Below are 22,093 nucleotides of genomic sequence, written 5' to 3'. Positions count from 1 at the left end.
GAAAACCCAAAAAGCATAATAGTGCACCTTTCATTAGTTACAGTGGACCTATCATGCTATATTATAATAATATAGTGTAGGACCATACCTATATAAGGCATATTTATACTTTTTTTTTTTCAAAATACCAAACAGATCATGCATTTTAGCCATGCCTCATTTCGCTCAATTTGGACTTTTTTACCCCTGTTTTTGCAAGGGCTGATTCTGTGAGAACAGCACCATCTACAGGCCTGGCATATGTACTACAGCGTCTCCAGCGCTTTCGAACGGCAATGGCCGTGGCTGTCTCCTCCTGATTGGTGGAGTTGGCCCAATAGCCGTAGCGCCACTGTCCTGACGTCAGGACAGTGTTCAAATCTGGATCAGTTTTTATCAGATCCGTTGCAGCCCCTTTTTTAGAGATTTGGGTATGGAGGAAAATAGAGAGGGTTGTGTTTTCTGACACTTGGTGAGTTCCCTGGAACACCGGGGACTCATATTCATGTATAAAAGACGTACAAAAGTGCATTTTGCATGATAGGTCCCCTTTAAGGAATTATTCAGGAGTGATCAAGGCTGTTGGACACTGGATGTTCATAGCTCAAGTGTTTGAGCAAGATCTCTGCTTATGATCAAAACTTTCTGCACATTTAAAACAAATTCCACATATCTGTGCTCTCTGAGAAGTTGTCATGAATGTATTTTGAGAAAAAATGCTCTTTATCAGAGGTGAAACATCAAAAAAATCGCTTCTGATCAGGTAAAAATCCAACCGATTTAAGCCTCATTGTCTACACAAATGTTAACTTTACCATCTATGCAGCCCACAGCCACTTCCCGGAGCTTTCAGTAGGAAGCATTCTGGATTAAGGACAGCCCCAGCTATAAAGCAAGTGCGTTTTGTTTATCAAGCTTGTATTAACAATACCATACAGTATATGTGAGCTATTCTATAGCAGCAAAGGAAATACATGTTGACTTAAAACAGGATCCAGTAGACATTCATAATTTCTTTATTGTAATCACAGTAATGATTGATACAAAGCTACTTTTGAGAAAAATATAATAAGGAAGACAACAGGATTAAGCAAAGCAAAGATACTACTTTACAGTAATACAGGTGTATACAGGATTAATACTCAAAGTAATGCATAATAAACTATCTCTTGTGCCCTTTTTTACACAACTGGATCTCAGATGGAGTTCCATGCAACACGATCGTCCCTACACCAGCTAGTTATTCTCTAGGTTATACAAGTGACATAACTTAATCCACCAGGAAAATTAGAAATATTGGCATATAAACAGGATTATAACAATTTACAAAAATATCTCACTGTGATAGTAGAATATAGACTTTTTCTTTCTAAAAACCATTTAGCTAAATCCCATCAACCTAGACAAGCTCTACGTCCTGTCCCTCCCCAACATGTCACCTTTACACATTAGATTTCACTGCCCTCTCCATGGATTTCCTCTCCCCCATCAGAGGTGTTCCTCAGGAGCCTGTGTGCAGTCAGGAGGCAGTCAGCAGAGCCTTCTTTAAGGTGCTGCACAGCAGACATTTGAGCTGACTGTTCAATGGGCGCACCCCCGCAACACTGGCATGGCAAGAGGATGTATGACTGGAGATAAGACAGACAGAGACAGTTACATGCTGCTCACAGTGCCAGAGTCTCAGGAGGGTTGTTCATGTGGCTCAACCAATTACCACAATACCACCGTCTGTTAATATGAGCCTACGGAACATCACAGTTTGTATACAGGTGGGAGAAGTAATCAGATCTTGTACTTAAAGGTGGGGTAGGTAATTTTGGAGAAACCAGCTCGAGTGCGTAGAATTTGAAAATACACAACCGGAGAAAATCTGCCACTTCCTTACAGAGCCCCTCCTCCAACACACACGAACGCGCACATGACCAATGAGGGCACGAGATAAGTTTGTGCACAGATGGAAGGCTGACAGGCAGGTAGGCCATCCAGTTATTTTAGCCGGGCCGGCTAAAATGATTGGTCGTGCTTTTTACAGTATTACGGCTTCCACAGATGACATTTTTTTATGGATTTTTTGTCAAAGCACTTAAGATATTCATTGCTATCGGGATGATAAGAGCATTCCATGGAATATAACAAAAAGTGTATCTCGAGCCGGTTTCTCAAACTTACCTACCCCACCTTTAAGTAAAAGTAGAACTACAAAAGTTACAAGTAAAAGTACAAAAGTATTAGCATCAAAATATACTTAAATTACCAAAAGAAAAGTACATCCCTCCCCCCTAAAAAAATGAGTAGGCTACTTTTACTTTTGGTACTTCAAGATTATTTTGATGCCAGATCTGCAGATTGATTGATGATAATTATAATGTATATGATATGTTTTGATTATAATTATTGATCATTAAAGTGTTATCAAAGCTAGTAAAGGTGCAGCTAGTTTTAATTACATTACATTACATTTCATTTAGCTGATGCTTTTATCCAAAGTGATTTTAAAACCATTTTAAGTGCTATTCAACAGGCTTTAGATAAGCCAGTCCTTTCTTAGTATGTAAGTGCTTAGTTAGTATACAAGTGCTTTTTATTTAGTTTTTTTATGTTTTGTTTTTTGCTTTTTGTTTTTCATTTTATTGCTCGAAGTGGAGTTGAAAGAGATGAGTTTTTAGTCTGCGCCGGAAGATGTGTAAGCTTTCTGCTGTCCTGATGTCAATGGGGAGCTTATTCCACCATTATGGAGCCAGGATAGCAAACCGACGTGTTTTTGCTGATGGGAACTTGGGTCCCCCTCACAGTGAGGGCGCAGCGAGCCGTTTGGCTGATGCAGAGCGGAGTGCACGTGTTGGGGTGTAACTTTGTATACAGCAGGGTAGCTTGTGAATTTACTCCAGGTGTAACTAAAGTCTGATTTAAGAGATGATTATATTTCACATCATTAATACAATTCTGCGAAGTAACTAAAGGTATTAAATAAATGTAGTGGAGTAAAAGTATACAATTAACCTCTGAATGGTGTAGAAGTATAAAGTTGCAACAAATGGAAATACTAAATTACAAGTACCTCAACATGTATTTACTCAAGTACAGTACTTTAGTAAATCTACTAAGTTACTTTACACCAATGGTTATTTGAACATAAAAAATACGTGATGAATATTGACAGTCATCTTATAAATTTGGATAGAGATCCTAACAATTAACCTAACAGTATTGTGATGGAAATTTCCTTTGGAGGTTGACTGAAAACGAAAAAGGAGATGCTAGAACACTGAACTGATGTCTTGATGGAAGTTTCCATGAAAGGCTCGGCAAAAGCCCCTGGCTTTGCATATTAAACTGACTCTCAGTACATATCTGCCTGTAGTCCAAACACATCTAGACTCCAAAAACAGGTGACACCTAAAGATTAAGATGGACGTCACAGCTATTATCTGCCTGGTGTGACCCAGCAGTGACGTACCTAAATGATTGCTAACATGTCAAAATATGCAGAAAGTCTAATGGTTCAATAGATTTATTTATGTATATTGTATTACATAGGAATTTGTAACACTTACAATGGGAAAGCTGAAACTAGCAGCTGTCCACATTGTTGTTCTTAGCGATGCTAGCTGCATGTCGCCAGGCATAGGCACCACTTTGGTCAACACTGAAATATCTCAAGTATGAAGGAGGGTGAGAGGGTGGATACTCTGACTTTACCTCCAGCTCCACCAGAAATATTTTCATCAACCTCTGCTGTACTTTGTGGTTAGAGATAATGCTAGCATGCTAAACTAAGATACTTAACATTTACTTGCTAAACCCCAAATGTTAGCATTGTCATTGTTGCTGATAATATTATTTTGTTTGACATATCGATTCATTTCCTAATCAAATGCTTTATCAGAACATTAATAATCAAAGTTTGAGCTTCTTTGGAAACCAATTCATCATACAGATCTAGATAACTGAGGACAACACATAAAAGACACTTGATAAACTTCTAGAACTTTTTTGAGTGAAAAATGTAAAGCCAAGATGAACATGGGATTGTTCTGTTACCAGAGTTGTAGATAGGCATTTTCTCAGTACTTCAAATCCCTGCAGACCGTAGAAGTGCAGTAGAATGAGCAGCAGCCCCAGAGTACAGACTGCAGCCAGCAGGCCGAGAATCACAACATCTGTGAACGGTAGAACAGCAACATGTATCACGCTCACACACTGAATATCTCTTCTAAATATTGTACACTTCTCGTTATATAAAATACACTTTATTGATCCCAATTTGGGATTTATTTTTTATCACAAATCATATGACCTGTGGAAAGATTAGAAGCCTTCAAATTGCACGAACATTTAGCAAATTCAGCACATTCAGTTGAGAATCCTAGAGAAATAACCTGACAGCCACAGATGTTGCACACAACTTGGATATGTTTACGTGCATCTGTCGGCCATGTTTTTGTGGTGTGTTCAGCACCACAGCACTTTTTGCCACTGCTGTGATTCCTCGGCAAAATAAACCACACTGATTGGCTTAAGCGAATCAGCACACAGGAAGAGAAACGGACGTTAACAACTAAACTACAACTAAAATCAAGAGGCCCCACACAGAGTCTGTTGTCATTTTTAATCTAATGTATTCATTATAATACTTAGATATTTAAACAACCACATGGCTGTCTGTAATAAAGCTAAGTGGTGAGTGGGACTGGTGTGAAAATGGTCAGCAATGCTGCTTTGAATAATGGTGTACCAAGAGAACAGCTCATATACAGTATATAGGCAGTTGCGGCTGGCCTATAGGGGGAAATAGGGCGCCACCCTCCCTAAACCACACACAAAAACATTATTATTAATAATAATAATAATACTAATAATAATACTAATTAATTATATATATTGTCAATATTTTTGTGTTTAAAATATGGAATGCACCCAGAAATATGTGTAAAATATGATTTTAAAATAATTCGTGCAAAATATATGCTTTTCCTAGTAACACTGTATGACTGAAGTACTGTGCTGGGGCGATGGGAGAAATCGGCCCACAGAGGCGGGTCTCTGTAGCAGGTTAGCCAATTTGCTGATTCAAGATATGAACATGTGTCATAAAATGTAGCCAATCAGCGTCCTCAAAACTATTGCCGGAGGGGCAATTATTTTATCGCCCCAAGTAAGCAACTGCTACGCAGCTGGACGACGGCCACAACATTGCGGTGAACACAATGAGGAGGTGGATAAAAACAGGCATTTTATCCAAAATAATGACGTTTTGTGGGGCTTTTGAGTTGGCTTTGCGTGGGCATGACGAGACAGACCCTTCAGTTAACCCTGGCATTTTCAGGGGATTGGTGGATTTTGTTTCCTCCCTGCACACTGTGCTGGAGGAGCACCTGAAGACCGCCACCATTTTTAAAGGCACGTCAAAGACGTACACCACATTGATTTTAAGAATAAGAATAATCATTATTAGTTTGTTAAATCTTCAGCTTTTTGTATTACTGTTGATTATACCGTTGTTCTGTAATATATATATATATATATATATATATATTATATACATCATATATATATATATATATATCTACATACATATATGTATGCAATTATTGCTAATGCCATTGTTTTTAAGTTTTTGTACATAGTCCTCAGTATCAAATGATTAAATCGTTTATGGAGGCATTAAAATGTAAGACTGGTAAATGAACACGGAAAACTCCAGTTTTTTTGCATTAAGTCATACTGGGATGTTTGCTGAAATTGATTGCATGTGGCACAGCCCTACCTAGAAAAAATTCCACCAGCCGCCACCTATCAAGATGCATTACACTTGATAGGCCTTCACTTTGTATTTTTAAATGCCGAATACAGACTGATTGTTAGCTGTCGTCTTTCTGATGTGTTCAGGTGCGACTTTTTGGCCAAGACGCAGTAATGAGAGGCAACACAGTCGGCTCTGTTGAAACCAGATCTTTGATGTTGGTTTGGAGTGTCAGGGCCTATAAAGTGTTTATTTACAAAGTGTTTCACATTTACATCTCTGTGAGGAACCGTTAACACTCAAGTTCAGTTCCCCTTTCAGCCTTTTAACCAGTAGTAACACACACTGGAGAGGAACACTGGCATATTCAAACCATTCACTTCCCCCTTTTAATAGATCTCATATCTGAGGATATAAAGTTCAGTTTCTGAAAGTTCTGCATAAGCATTTTCACTTCTTGTACTTAAGTGTGTTTTGATACTACTTTTAATAAAATTGTATTAATGTAAGATTTCGAATGTAGGACTTTCCATTCATACAAACCCTATACTCTTTGAGAGACAATTTAAGCAGTACAATATACATTGTGTATCCCTAATTTCCTAGCTGTTGAGTCAGAGGCCTGTATCTGATGTTATTGTTCTGCAAACTAAGACACCTCCCTTTCTCCCTCCAGATGGTTTATGTGTTGACGCTTTTACCAATTTGTGTCAGATCTGTTGATGAAATTGGATTATTTATTTTTTTGGAAGTGCACTCAAATGTTTTTTTTCATGCAAGTGCAATAAATGTTTTTTTACTTATTGTAAATGCACCAAAATGTTAGGGTTTACAAACAAATTAATTTGTGTGGAACCGGTTGACGAACTACAAACATGTTAAAGTAATTAGTAAAAAATAAATTGGATGAAAATATAATATTCAAATTTTTTAACTCAAATACATTATTTTATTACTACAAATAAGATGTTGAAGGGACTAGCATAACATATGTTGCCTCTGAATATGTATTATTTAAGGTCAGTAATATTTGACAATTGTGTTCCTGTTAAACAAGTTCATTAAGTAAGATGAACTTAATAATTGTTTTAATGTAATCTTTTAACTTAATACATACGTGGAACCTGTTGACAAATAAAATTAAAGATAAATGTTTCATATTTTTGAGTGTGTAACACATTCTTTTTACAGTAAAGTGTTACTAATGTTACTAACATAACAGATGTGAGTACTTCCTGTCTGGCCTTTAGAGGTGTTACAATAGAGAGGCGAAGTCCCTCCCCTTCCGGTGGGACCCATGGGATCTTATTTAGGAAAAAGTTTGTATTGAAGTCAATGGAGAAAGAAAGATTATCTTTCGATCCCGTTTGAATTGTGCCACGAATTACACATATGATGTTTGTCAATCTTAAATAATAATTTCCATGTCAAAAAAGTCACAGTTTGTCGTAAAACTGTTGAAATATAAGACTATGAAAAATACGCAACTAGAAAGACTACAAATCCCAGAATCCCGGTCCCGCATGCTGGCTCTTACGGAACCGACTAACTCCCCTTGTGTGTATACAGCTCTCAACATGCACAGACTTGTAGTGACTTTCACCTCTTTTAATACTTTTCACCTCATTCTGAAAGAAAGAAGTGAAATGTACCAACGTGACGTCCGTCTTGGTGTGTGGTGCGAGACGGGAGATGTAGTTCATTGAGCGGTTTCACACAAAAAAAGTGTTACTTTACAGTTTTACGACACATTTTTATTTTTTTGACTTGTAAAATTTTCTTTTAAATTGACAAACATCAAATGTGTAATTCGTGGCACAATTCAAACGGGATCGAAAGATAATCTTTCTCTCTCCATTGACTTCAATGCATAACTTTTCCGAAATAAGGTCCCATGGAGCTCAACCGGAAGGGGAGGGACTTCGCCACTCTATACTAACAGGAGAGAAAGGGAGATGACAATCAAGCAGTTTGTACACGCCCACAGCACCCGAGCAGAGGCCTCCTCAGGGTACAATAAGGGGCGGGAGGGACATCGGTGCTATAAATGAACATCATCACGGTTGTATGCATCATCGGTGAGCTAAAGGCGGCTAATGTTCTGCGTGATACACATTTATTTAGTCGCTTGTTAGCAACAGCCGTTTTTTATGACAAGTAGAAGCTTCAGACATTCACCATTGGAAAGTTTGCTGACATATTTTATGTAGAACAAAACGTTAAAATCTATTCAGCTTGTGTTAACCACAGACCTTATTTTAGGCATTCCAACCAAAAACGTTAGTAACACGCTAACTCCTTTCTGGGTTTGAGGATTACCTGTACCATTCTATTGTGTGTCTGTTTGAGAGAATGAGGCTACGTACATGAGCTCCTGGAGGGGGGGGGACTGGTGAAAGCACAGTGAGGAGCACTGGAGACGGTGTTTTTGTTGAAGGAGGACCAGATGGAGACGGTCACACAGTACTCCACACCTGGCTGCAGGTAGGTGATCACTGTCTCCTCTTTGTAAGGCAGGCTCAGATTGAACTGCACACACACACACACACACACACACACACACACACACACACACACACACACACACACACACACACACACACACACACACACACACACACACACACACACACACACACACACACACACACACACACACACACACACACACACACACACACACACAGGGTTAGAAATGGAACATCTTCACTTTTAAGTACTGTATGTTTTTTTTGGGTGCCTTTATTTGAGTGACAGCTATAAAATGGGTAGTCAGAGCGCATTCCCGGATTCGAACCTGGCCTTCACTTAGGGACCAAGCCCCAGTAGGTGGGCCGTCAGCACTACCAACTGAGCTATACGACGGCCCACAGTATGTTTGTTTTATATAGTCTGGCCCCTATGGAACTTGCAGTTATTGTCAAGGATCCGGACCGAACTGCAAATCAATCCGGACCGAACCCTGTGTCCCATTATTAAAAAAAAAAAAAAAATTCTGATTCTGATAAATATATGTACATCATTGTGTACGCGCGTCTTGTGTCTGACGCGTGTCTGATTGTGAGAATGAACGTGCATATATATTTACTTGTGTGCGCGAGCGTGACACGCATTGCAGACCGCAAGTTAACCGCAAGTTTACCTTGACTTTCTAATGCTTCTAATGCCTTTTTTGCCGAGGTTCAAGGCATTGGCTACAGACAAACAGTGCCATTTCTCCCACTAGTTCAAGCCATACATACATACATATGTATGTATTGAATGTGTGTGTGTATATTACAGGGGGGCCGTTTGCCGACAGGCAAGGCAGGCAAGTGCTTGGACCAGAAGGGGGCCCCCAAAGAAGGTAGATTAAGAAGGTCCACAGCAACGACAACATGAAACACCCTTTAATTTACTGCAACGACATGTCGGGAAACCCCCTCAAGGGGGCCCCATGCATAGAGCGCCGTAGTTGCTCCGCTCCGGGGGAGTATAAAGTTCACAAGTGGACCTTTAATAAAAAAGTTTGAGTACCCCTGATATATCCATTATATCAGTTTTGAAGTAAAACATAACAAAAAAATAACCATATTGTGTGTTAATGATTCAAAGTGTTGTTCAAACATTTCAAAATAAAATATTGTAAAAAAACAAACAATATTGTAGTTTGGGTGGGTACTTACACTATAAGTAATAAAAAGGTAGCCTGGGTCAAACCAACTATTGTCTCTAGTGTTTGTTATTTTATTGTAAGTATTTTTTTCCGGATGCATTAGTATGTAGGTGGTAAGTATAGCTTTAAATATTCTAATGTTTGAGAGTCAAATGCTAAATATTTCTCAAATTTAATTTAAAGATAAATGAAATGAAAGTACTCAAGTACTGTTAATGTACCTTTCCACAACTGTAAAGAAAGACGATAAGTATGTTCTCATGTTTCAGTTTATATAAAAAAACTGTAAGAAAATATTCATGGTTTTATGGCAAAAATATGCTGCCACCATTTTGTATTCAAAGAAATGTATTCAATTGTACATTTTCATCAGTCACTTTTTGTGGCCTATTTATTCTGTCAGTTGGAAGAGTTACTAAAAGAGAACTGTCTCTGTAGGTGGCGCTTTTTACTTATTTTTCTATTCAGCTGTCACTGTTTCAATATTTCAATATTCAAAGATTTATTGCCTTAACATATACACCTACGGTGTGATTATGTAATGTATGCAAAACTTAGATCGCAGGTTCCTCAACACTGCGATTTACAAGACATAAAAAAAATACAAAAAACAACAATAAAAATAAAATTGTACAAGCTCATCGTAACTATACATTTCTGGGAAGTACAATTCCAGATATGTGTCAGTGGATGTGGGAAAGCCTATACAGTACGTCACTTCCTGTGTCAAAGTATTTTTTCCCCAAGAAAGAGCTGCCACACACAGGTGTTAGTACAGGAAATGCAAAGAGGCAAAAACAGGTTGAATCACTGAAGAGTGAAAACAAGTAGTTCATCTGTGATTCTACCGTATGACTGGTTGTTTTTAGTCATATGCTTGATTAAAGAAAATAAAAGGCTACCCATGCCTGCTGAATGTCATATATAAATTGCTTCACTAGTTGTTTTAACTTAAATAAAGACAAACATGAGCCGGTGTGAGGAAGACGTGGGTGAAGCCACAAAGGATGAAAAACACGAGCCAGAGAAACGCCTGCACACTGTCTCACTCATTATCCTGACGACCTTTCATAGCATTCTGAGTTTCATATCATCTGAGCATGTGCAGCCTGAAATAAAAGGTGTAAACATGCATGGCACAGGGGCAAAATGATCCATAATCTCTGTTAATAGGTCTGCTGACAGATTACTTCTGGTAGTCCCTAAATCAAGACTAAAGCAGCGAGGAGACAGAGCCTTTGCTGTTGCAGCTCCAAAGTTATGGAAGGAATTGCCCCTCCAGGTTAGACTTGCTCCAACTCTGCCTGTTTTTTAAATCTCGTTTAAAAACCCACTTCTTTTCCCTTGCATTTACAGGACAGGTATGACACTTGTGCTTTTAAATGTGGGTTTTTATCTTACTAGTGTTTTGTATTATTTTTACGTCATGTAGGAGAGTTTTTCAGTCTGTGGCTTCTGATCTGGTTTCATTGTCTCGTGTCTTACATTTGTTTCATGTCCTCCTGTCTGTTTTTTATGTATTTATGCTATGTTTTTATACAGTTGAGTTGATGATGTACACTACAGCACTTTGTTCAACTCTGTTGTTTTTAAATGTGCTATAGAAATAAAATGGATTGGATTGGATTAATATGCTAGCTTTTTTGCACTTTAGCTTTATTTGGGCCATCCTCCTAAAACAGGAGTCAGCAACCTTTACCATCAAACGTCCATTTTCCCCCCTTTGCCAATCAAGGTTTGTCTGGAGCCGCAAAACATATTTGATAATACAGCTTATAAAGACAATCAAGAATATTTTTGAAAGTCTATATAGCATAAGAATTAGCAAATGCTGGCTACTTGTTCTGAAAACATCTGTCAAGATTACTATTCATCACTCGTTAAAGTAAGCCAGCATTGTTGGCAGTAAAAGCAAGGGAATCTTTACATGTAGAATTAAACTAAAGAAGAAAGGGAACCATTTTTTGACTTGTCACCACTGTGTCCCTTGCACCATTGTCTTACACTATTATATGTCTATTTCTCCTTGCACTATGTTTTACTTTTGAATGCCCAATGCCCATTCTATGCTATAGGTATTGTGCATATGGTGCAATCTGCATTGAAAAACAAAGTGCCATTGAGCAGATGCATGTAGACCTAAAACAAAAACTAATCTGCCACCAAAGCCACACTCGGGGGCGAGAAACAACATTCTATATGCTGTGTGACAGGAAACCAACTCTCGGTGTGGGTCCTCTACAACTTGTGAACAAGACATCTGAATGCTGCATGAGAACAACAAATCAGGGTACATGTTCCTCTAGTCCAGGGGTTCCCAAACTTTTCAGCCCGCGACCCCCAAAATCACTGTGCCAGAGATTGGCGACCCCCCGCCACGTGAATTGTCATACAAATAACAGTGTTTCCCACATACAAACCCCACAGATCCTCAACTCCGGTGTGTCTCACTCATTAAGGCGAGACATGGCAGGCAAAAACATCGTTTTTCATGCACTGGTCAATTTTAATATGTACACTCATATACATATATGTACACTCAGAGGGTGGTAGAAAATGCCTTTGGCATCCTAGCCAACCGTTTTCGGGTCTTTCTCAAAACCATAAACATTCAAGACACTGCCAAAGTGGAGGCCATTGTTTGGGCTTGCTGTGGTCTGCACAACTTCCTGCGCACAGAGAACTGTAGCGCATACATGGCGGGAGTTGTTGACCAGGAAGGACCCGATCATGGCACTGTCCCAGGAAGATGGAGACAAGACCCTGAACTAGGGCAGGCCACCCTGCCACACACCACCAATAATCCAGCTCGAGCCAAGCAGCACAGGGATGAACTATGCCAATATTTTAACGGTGTCGGTGCAGTGCCTTTTCAGTGGGATAAGATATAGCAAATATGTCTAAAGAACTGTACAATGTCAACAATCGACTACAATACGATAAAAATAGTGTGTAATACAATAAAAAAAAGAATTAGCCAAATATGTCTAATGCTGTGTTATCAATGGCTGTAGTATCAAGGTACGAAATAAAGTTTTGTATTGCCTATCCTGCTATTTGTGTTTATTCTTTTAATCACACAGCGATAATAAAAAATACAAAATGTGCCTACATAACTGCCAGTAGCAGCCGCACATTATTATTGGTTTAACTACTAACAGTATATTTTTAACACATTTTAAAATGACCATCTTGAACAGCTACAACGTTAAAATACTTCTAGGCAGATTGTGGAGGATAATGGGAAAAAGAATAGAGGGGCAGACAGAAACACTATCTGAATAATGGCCACTTCTTGCAAAATTTACATGACTTTCCGGATGTTGAATCGGCCGCGGGAGGCGTCCGGAGGTGTGAAAAGGTGCCGTAAAGAGACGACGGTGCGGGACACACAAACCTGAGTAGGGCGCCGCGAATGCGCGAATGCCTCTGACGGCCTCTGACTCCCAAAATCGGACTGGTGTGTCCGGGCCTTAACACTTAACTGGGATTTCTTTGGCTTGTCAGTGGTTTATATATTTCAATGCAGCTTCTACAGTTACCACTTTTTTTTTATTACAACTGTTTACTTTGATGAATGGCGTTAACATCATAGCATGCGATTAGTATAGCATAACATGTATTGACTGACTGCGTCTCATTTCCTATGCTTTTCGTCGAGGTCCTAAAGACACAGATCTTTCCTTTTACTTTAAATTATTTGTTTTTAATTGAAAGTGGGCGGGGCCGTCATTTTGCTAGGCAGTGACGTAGCTCTGCTCTCATTGGTGTTGCACACCCAACATCACAATGGCTTCATCCAGCAGTTTCAACTCAGTAAATAATAAGCAAGGTGTTTCGCCTCACTATATGTATATACATGTATATATATATATATATATGTGTGTTTTTTGTTTTGCGCTGCGACCTCCATTTTTTCCAGCCCTCTCCTGGAGTGGTTAGTGAAAGAGATTATTTACGTACTGTAGGAGGATTAACAAAGTCTTTAGGACAATCCTACTCATTGTACCTTTTGCATTAAATAGAGATCTCTAATTTTAGTAAGCTTTACCTGCTAACACTGCAAATAGTATTGTGTTGCACAAAGTATTACTTTACCTGTTGGTTTGTGGTTTTTTGAAGCCTTACATTTGGCATATAAACACCTTACATTTGGTATTAGGACCCAGAAGACCATATTTAGGCAAACGGGTGGAGCTGGGGAGAGATTAAAGACTGCTACACCTCTATATCGTTAGCATATGCTGCTTTATCGTCTTTCTACCAAATTGGGCTAAACAAGACTTTAAACTAGCAATTGAGATATTTTTTTTAGATTGATATTTTTAGACCTGGAGGCTACGTTCACCTCTTACCTGTACACCATCCCTGGTCCTTTGCACGTGGACTCTGTATGTTGGACTGAACTCCATTGCTAGAGGAGCTCCGAGCCGCAGAAGCAAACAGTTCCCACAGCCGGACAGAGACACATCCGGAGGTCCCAGCACCGCTGCAGAGACATGAACCTCACTTACTGTCAGTCTACTGCTGGGAGATTCATGGCAGGTCAAATAATCATAAAGTAAAAATACTGAAGCAAAGATGTCCTGCATTCACATGTTGGACACTACATTTCCAATAAATAGAAAGCTACTGTAATGTGCACTTCATATCTTTATCTGGACCCATCAGGTTATCATATGTCTACCTTGCAGTCAGAACAACTCAGGACTTTTTGTTTGATTGTGTGTAACTTTAAATCTTCAGTATGAATGTGAGTGTGTCTCACTGTCTGTCAGAGGCAGGAACTTCCCCGACACGGTCCAGTTGGACGTCTGGCTGGGTGTGAAGGCCTGGACCCGGGCTTGGTATTGTTCATAGCGGTCCTTGAAGGCTCGGGTTAGGTTACACTTCTGTCCGGCCGTCAGCTGTGCGCACTTTGCCAGCAGTCTCCACTGGCTCTTCCTCCAGAGGGAGAGAAAGATAGTGCAGCAGATAATAGATTATTTATATATATATTATATTCACAAAGTATATTAGATTTAATAGAATATATGGTATGTCTTTTAAACATGGAAATAAGATTATAGTTGGTGTTTGACAAACTCTGTGGTAAAATACTGTTTCACTTGGCTTGAAATGGCGGCCATCTTGGAAAATGGTCGCCATTTTTAAAACTCTAGTGGCGAACGGGCTTCTTTTAAAGTGGACCTATCATGCTATATTTGAATAATATAGTGTAGGACCATACCTATATAAGGCATATTTATACTTTTTTTTTTTTCAAAATACCAAACAGATCATGCATTTTAGCCATGCCTCATTTTGCTCAATTTTGCCCCTTTCACACCGGCGCTTTTCCAGCTCCGGCTCGGAGCTGGAGCTGGAAAAGCGCCGGTTTTTCCTGTTCACACCGCAGCGGCGCCGCGTCATAGCTCCGGAATGTGGTTCACTTCCAGCTCCAAAAAATTGTCGGTCTAGAGGCAAGAGCTTCGGAGCTATGACGCGGCGTCGCTTACGTCTCTCTTACGTCGAGGCGTGCAGGAAACTAAACCCACCTCCCCTGAACATGGGTCGACTGAAGAGTCTCGTCATGCCTGCCTACAACCACACACTTATAAAAAAAAAACACACTTTATAAAGTCAGGCAACACTAACCAGGCTTCGTGTGATTCTGTTTATTTGTACCTTATCCGTTCGCTGTTATTGATCATTGTGGAGAGCAGGCAGACGTTTTGTTTGTTATTATAGCAGCTATCGGATGGAATCAATACATGGGCTGCACAGGTTGTCATGTCCGACTATCACAAGTAGAATCATAATGAAATGTCTCCTCCTGATTGGTGGAGTTGGCCCAATAGCCGTAGCGCCACCGTCCTGACGTCAGGACAGTGTTACAATCTGGATCAGTTTTTATCAGATCCGTTGCCGCCCCTTTTTTTAGAGATTTGGGTATGGAGGAAAATAGAGAGGGTTGTGTTTTCTGACACTTGGTGAGTTCCCTGGAACACCGGGGACACATATTCATGTATAAAAGACGTACAAAAGTGCATTTTGCATGATAGGTCCCCTTTAAATTAGTGGCCCCAGAGGGGAAAGCTTGTTATAGCTATCTGCAGCACGAAGAGGGGGCCGATAATGTATAATCGTAAAACATGACTTTCAGCACAGTGTAATGAGTAATGAGTATTATACTTAGCACAGATAACAAACACTGCATGAGTCATCCTGATACATGGAACTCACACTTGTTATGTTATTGCTACAAGTACACAGTTACTGAAAAAGGAAAGTGCTTAGTCAAAGAGTTAGGAAGGTTCAAAAGAAACAAAAATGAAACTTTGAATCAATAGTAGAATGAAACTTAGTACAACTTCAATACTTAGGTTCCTGAGGGAGATATTGTACTTTATACTCCACTACATTGTTCTGATTTAATTTACAGATAGTTTTCGGATGACAGTTTTTCAAAACCTTTCTGTTTCAATCTTTGTGATGAATTCAGCTGAAAGAGATCAGCTGGAGAAAGCATTGTCACAAAGCTGAGAACAGAAACTCAAGAAAAGTTTACTTTAAAAAATACAAAGGACAGCAACAAAGCTACCAACATGATTAGATAGAATATGATGCATTACTGTAGATTCAACTACCCATCTGTATATAAAGGCAAATGAGCACAACCTTAAACATGTGGTTGAATGCAACATACAGTAGAGGAAATAATTATTTGATCCCTTGCCGATTTTGTAAGTTTACCAAGAAATGAACAGTCTATAATTTTAATGGTGGGTTTATTTTACTTGAGACAAAATATCAAAAAGAATATCCAGAAATGTAGATCATAAGAGATATAAATTAATTTGCATTTAATTGTGTGAAATAAGTATTTGATCCCCTTGCAACAAACAAGAATTCTGGCTCCCACAGACCGGTTACATACTGTAAGTCCTCTTCCTTTAAGAAAGTACTCCTAATATCAACTTGTTACCTGTATAAAAGACACCTGTCCTCATAATCAATCAATCAGATTCCAACCTCTCCACCATGGGCCAGACTAAAGAGCTGTCTAAGGACCTCAGGGACAAGATTGTAGACCTGCTGGGATTGGCTACAAGACCATCAGAAAGCAGCTTGGTGAGAAGGAGACCACTGTTGGTGCCATTATTCGGAAATGGAAGAAAAAGAAAATGAGCATCTGTCACCCTCGGTCTGGGGCTCCACACAAGATCTGGCCCCGTGGGGTATTGATGATCATGAGAAAGGTGAGGGATCAGCCAAGAACTACACGGGAGGAACTTGTTAATGATCTCAAGGCAGCTGGGACCACAGTCACCAAGAAAACTATTTGTAACACACTACACCATAATGGATCAAATCTTGCAGCGCCACAAGGCCCCCTGCTCAAGAAGAACATGAAAGGCCCGTCTGAAATTTGCCAATGAACATCTGAATGATTCAGAGAAGGCTTGGGAGAAGGCGACGTAGTCAGATGAGACCAAAATCGAGATCTTTGGCATCAACTCGACACGCCGTGTTTGGAGGAAGAGAGATGTTGACTATAACCCCAGAACACCATCCCCACCGTCAGGCATGGAGGTGGAAACATTATGCTTTGGGGGTGTTTCTCTGCTAAGGGGACAGGAGGACTTCTCTGCATCGAGGAGAGGATGTACGGGACCATACCGTGAAATCTTGGCCGATAGCCTCCTTCCCTCAGCCAGGACACTGAAAATGGGTCATGGAGGGGTCTTCCAGCAGGACAATGTCCCTGAACATACGGCCAAGGCAACACAGGAGTGGCTAAAGAAGAAGCACATTTAGGTGATGGAGGGGCCTAGCCAGTCTCCGGACCTTAATCCCATAGAAAATCTGTGGAGGGTGTGGGGGAAACTTCTGTGTAGCAATGCATTGGGAGTCACCGACTCAGGAAGGAGACACGGTGAGAGTTGGAGCTTTTGATGTCAAACACTGATGGGTTTATTCAGAGTATCGGCCGGAGGATTCACATCACAAGTCAAAGAGTCAGAGGTTCTGACTTCACGGCAGAGTTGCCACGTCAATTCTGAAGAGCCTCTCTCTATGCTAGACCTTTTAACTGGTTCACAGAGAGTAATCAACATCTCTGAAGGAGTAGACTAAACAGCTGGGAACACTGAACCACCTGCGTCCGACACTCATGGCCTCAAAGATTTCACATCTTAGAGTCTATTGTGTTTGTGGATTCACATCGTGATTTGTGATGTGAATCCAAATCACATCACAAACACCGATAAAGAAGTGCCTCAGCGTTCTCACAACAAGTACCATTCGTGCCAGACAAGTTGACCGGTCACAAACTGGTAACAACAACACATATGGCACCAAGGCCTTTCCTTAAAGGAGATAACAGACGTCAGAGTAGATCATAAAACGTCACAGAGCAAAAGGTTAGATATCTAGAAGAATTATTCCTTAACAGAGGGAGCTGAAGCTTCGAGAGGCCAAGCATCAGCCTCAAAACCTTAAGGATTTGGAGAGGACCAAAATCCTTCCTGAGATGTTCACAAACCTGGAGACCAACTACAAGAAGCGTCTGACCTCTGTGTGTCCAACAAGGGTTTCTCCACCAAGTACTAAGTGCATTCAAATTTGTACCCGAGTAAAAAAATATATATATTTGAATCAAAATATACTTTAAAGGGCCCATGTCATGGCCATTTCTACTGATCATAATTCCATTGTTGAGGTATACTAAAATAGATTTATACTGTGCAATTTTCCAAACTCACATTGGTTTCTCATACAGCATCTCTGTAAAGTATGTGTATTCACCAGGTATTCACTCTTTGTCCTAAACGGCTTGTTGGAGCTCCTGCCCCCCCCTCCCTGTGAGCCCAGTGTGCTCTGATTGGTCGGGACGTTGGTCGGGACGTTGCGAGGCTCGTTGCGAGGCTCGTTGCTGCTCGCCGCTGCCGTGAGCTGCTGCGAGGAGCAGACAGGCTTCCGGGTCGGCGATACAGCGAGAACAAGCAAAACTCATCCTGAGCACACACAAACACTCACAGCTGAAGTAAAAACAATAAGTGTGGCTTGATATTGAGTAAGAAAAATGTTTATAACGCTGTGAGAATGGGTCTGCGGAGAGCATTTCTCCGCGATCCCAACTTAGCAGCCCGAAAAACGTTTACCCATTTAAACAGTCGTGGTAGATACCTTGTTTGTTTTAAACATCATAAATACACAAACAACAATGAATACTTACAGGTTGTGTACCCGAATCTCCCGCTGGTCCAAACAAAGTAGGAACAGCATCGTTCTTCAGTGCCCTACGCTGTACATATCCGGCATGAATCGCTGAAAGGTTTGTGAAGCTTTGTTTCGTGAAAGGCTGGCAGAGGGTGTGGCCTCTGGGTATTCACACGTCACAGTACCCAGGAAGAAAACTCCAACGAGGCGTTTGGGGCAGCATAGACTGTGTTAGAGTTTTACTCGCTACAGGGTGTACTTTGAGGGTTTGTGACTCTGCAGACCGTTTACATGCATAAAAACCTTCATAACACACAAGGGGACGGGTAATAACCGGAAAAGCATGACATGGGACCTTTAAGTACCAAAAGAAAAATGATTTTTTTTATGCAGAAAGGCACAGTTAGTCCCGATATTTTGTAATAATTGTAATTATTGGTTCATTAATGTGTTCATCACTTCAATGCTGTACGTGGTGAGGGTGGGGTTTAAGTGAATGACTGTATACACTACTGGGTAGTCTATTTATATTTTTTATAAACCTCAATCTGCAAAGTAACTAAATATGTCAACAAAAATCATGTGCAGTACAACATTTGACAACAAAATGTTGTGGAGTAAAAGTATAAAATATATTTGAAGTACAGTAATTAAGTACCTAATTTTCTACTTAAGTACTGTAGTTGAGTAAATGTACTTAGTTACATTACACCACTGGTGTTGAGTATATTGTTGCTGAGTCTGTCTCACTGTCTCGTTATGTTGCCCAGCGACTGAATACCTGAGGCGGAGGACCTGGACAGTGAAGCGGGCGTCTGGGGGGGTCCCGGGGCCCGGCAGGAAGCTGAGAGTGTGCTCCATGTTGAGGGAGGAGATGGAGACTTTGGAAGGAGCGGGGAGGGACACACACACCACTGCAGGAGGACAGGAAATCAACCCGGATTTAAAAGGACAGTGACACTTTGAACCAAACAGGGCTGAATCTACATTCTGCACACTCAACACAAACATTTCCTGTACAAAGATTATGGGCTCAGAACAGTCTCATAATACACACATGCACACAGAAGGATTCACACTTGTATTTCCAGATCCACACTTGTGTTTTTCAATGCACACACAAATGTGTTCCGTTTCATATACATGTAAATAAAATCCAAATACAGAAAAAAGTTTTACATATGTATTTTTGATCCTCACATATTTGTTTTCCGTTTAAATCCCCTGAACCTACAAACACAAACCGCTTTCTGTGCATGGATCGCTGTGCATTCGTGTGTGGGTTTTTTGAGACTCCCCTGACGGCCACCCGATTCGTACTTGTAATTTGTTCTATCTATAGCCAATCAGATGTCTCCTTCATTCTAAGCCAATCACATGAGCGGGTCCCCACGAGGGTATGATTTATTGCGTTCATGACACTTCATATACGCATTTTGCGCTGTCCGGAGCACGGTTTCCGCGGACAGAATTTATTTTACCGGACAAATTTGAAACTTACCGGTCATGTTTCAATAAGAAGAAGAAGAAGAAGAAGAATTGTGTAGCAGAGTTTCCGTTAGCAGGTAATTACCGGACTATGACCGGATATGGCTAATAACACGGGAGTAAAAGGATCATCTTTTTTCCTCTCTCCCTCCCTCTCTCCTGACAGCCCGTCAGTTTCTCATGCAGCTCGCTAAAACTTCACTCGCGTTTATGTCCATATCGATCAGATCCAGCTCTCCTGATTGGCCTTTATAGAGAGCACCGATCAAACTATTAAGAGTGAATATCGGCCGATAATGACCGGCGGGGCTCCCCCCGTTGACAGTTCACTGTCTAGCACTGGCTTCGTAGTGCACTGATCGATTAGGCTAAGCTAACCTGTAGCTGCTCCCTCCACACTCACAACAACTTCATACAGACATAAATAAAGCAGCTGTATTTGCCATACAGGAAACACACATTTAAAACGGTTTTGCCTGCCGTTTTTATGTACACAAGCATTCATTAATGGTTCGGAAAGTGGCACTGTACCTTAATAATATAAAGGCTTGTATTTGCGTGCATTTCTTGCTCGGAAAGTGGCAATGTACTGAGAGTGGAAGTGTCCTGAGATTAGCGCCTGCAGGCAGGCTCCATGGACCTGTCAGCTCCGGACAGCGCAAAATGCGTACATGAAGCGCTACGTCATGAACGCAAGAAATCTACCCTCGTGGGGGCGCGCTCATGTGATTGGCTTAGAATTGAGGAGACATCTGATTGGCTATAGATAGAAAAAATTACAAGTACGAATCGGGTGACCGTCAGGGGAGTCTCAAAAAACCCACACACGAATGCACAGCGATCCATGCACAGAAAGCGGTTTGTGTTTGTAGGTGCAGCGGTTTTAAACGGAAAACAAATATGTGAGGATCAAAAATACATATGTAAAACTTTTTTCTGTATTTGGATTTTATTTACATGTATATGAAACGGAACACATTTGTGTGTGCATTGAAAAACACAAGTGTGGATCCGGAAATACAAGTGTGAGTCCTTTTGCGGATCATGAAATACAAGTGTGAATCCTTCTGTGTGCATGTGTGTATTATGAGACTGTTCTGAGCCCATAAAAGATAGGCATCTGAATCCGAACACATATGAAGAGATGGGAGGATCTTGAACTTGAGTAAAAATAGAAACGTAAATCAGCATCAAAATATATTTAAAGTACCAAAAGTAAAAGTACTCATTATGCAGAATAATATATATGATATGTTTTATAATGATTGATCATGAAAGTGTTCTCAAAGCTGGTAAAGGTGCAGCTAGTTTGAATGACTTTGTATACTGCAGGGTAGCTTGTGGATTTACTCCAGGTGGAACTAAAGTCTGATTTCACACTTGATTATATTTCACATCATTCATCCACATCTGTGAAGTAACTAAAGGTATTACATACAAAATATAAATGTAGTGGAGCAAAAGTACACCATTTACCTCTGAATTGGAGTGGGGTAGAAGAACAAAGTAGCAAAACATTGAAATACTCAAGTACAAGAATCTCAAAAATGTACTTGAGTAAATGTACTTAGTTACTTCACACCACTACAAATATGTTTAACAGAATGTCATGCGTTCATTGATCCTGCCATCATACATACACACATAGGTCAGTCCAAAGGTGTAAAAACAAAGACAGGCAGCTGATTTAAAAAACACACGCACACGCACACACACACACACATTAACCTGATTTATAACCCCATATTCCTCCCCACCTTTCATCCAGGGAGCATTACCAAGGTGTAGCAGCAGAATCAGAAGCATCATCCACAGCTTCATCGTGCTCCATGGACGTGGTATGGCTCGCAGGTAAAGGCAGATAAGGCTGGTTAGGGTTAGAGAGCACAACATATAGAGGGATGGGAGGGAGGGGGGTATGCGTGGGGGTTGGGAAACATACACTGTGTTATCATGAAAACAGTTGAGTTTCTATTTCCCCCGAAGTCCCTCCCTGTGTGTTCTCTTCTAATCATGCGTGAGCG

The 22,093-nt window shown here is 40.4% G+C and overlaps 1 protein-coding gene across 4 annotated transcripts; it reads right to left on the bottom strand.

The window, feature by feature from the left end:
• Positions 1-979: 979 nt before the first annotated feature.
• LOC117485811 (interferon alpha/beta receptor 2-like) lies at positions 980-21,996 on the bottom strand. 4 transcript variants are annotated; one of them, XM_034134514.1, is made up of 7 exons: positions 21,827-21,996; positions 19,363-19,495; positions 14,146-14,321; positions 13,733-13,866; positions 8,089-8,251; positions 4,021-4,139; positions 980-1,607 (listed from the first exon to the last, which is right to left on the bottom strand). In XM_034134514.1, exons 1-7 carry the CDS (start codon positions 21,960-21,962, stop codon positions 1,428-1,430), a joined length of 1,041 nt encoding a protein of 346 aa, XP_033990405.1. In that variant the 5' UTR covers positions 21,963-21,996; the 3' UTR covers positions 980-1,427. The 4 variants fall into 4 exon arrangements, with proteins under 4 accessions (XP_033990405.1, XP_033990406.1, XP_033990407.1 ...); XM_034134515.1 differs by having other exon boundaries at positions 14,146-14,317; positions 21,848-21,979; XM_034134516.1 differs by having other exon boundaries at positions 21,848-21,912.
• Positions 21,997-22,093: the final 97 nt, after the last annotated feature.

Source organism: Trematomus bernacchii, unplaced genomic scaffold (assembly GCF_902827165.1).
Source record: "Trematomus bernacchii unplaced genomic scaffold, fTreBer1.1, whole genome shotgun sequence".
NCBI classification, from domain to species: domain Eukaryota; kingdom Metazoa; phylum Chordata; class Actinopteri; order Perciformes; family Nototheniidae; genus Trematomus; species Trematomus bernacchii.
Note: the sequence above shows the minus strand (reverse complement) of the source record. Positions and strands in the feature narration are given on the sequence as shown.

Excerpts from the sequence above, each read along its gene's own strand:
- LOC117485811 (XM_034134514.1), bottom strand. The coding sequence starts at position 21,962 with ATGTTGTGCTCTCTAACCCTAACCAGCCTTATCTGCCTTTACCTGCGA. Across the intron at positions 8,252-13,732 it reads GGACCAGGGATGGTGTACAG|TTCAATCTGAGCCTGCCTTA; the intron begins GTAAGAGGTGAA and ends GTGTGTGTGCAG. Across the intron at positions 1,608-4,020 it reads AATGCCTATCTACAACTCTG|TCATACATCCTCTTGCCATG; the intron begins GTAACAGAACAA and ends TCTTATCTCCAG.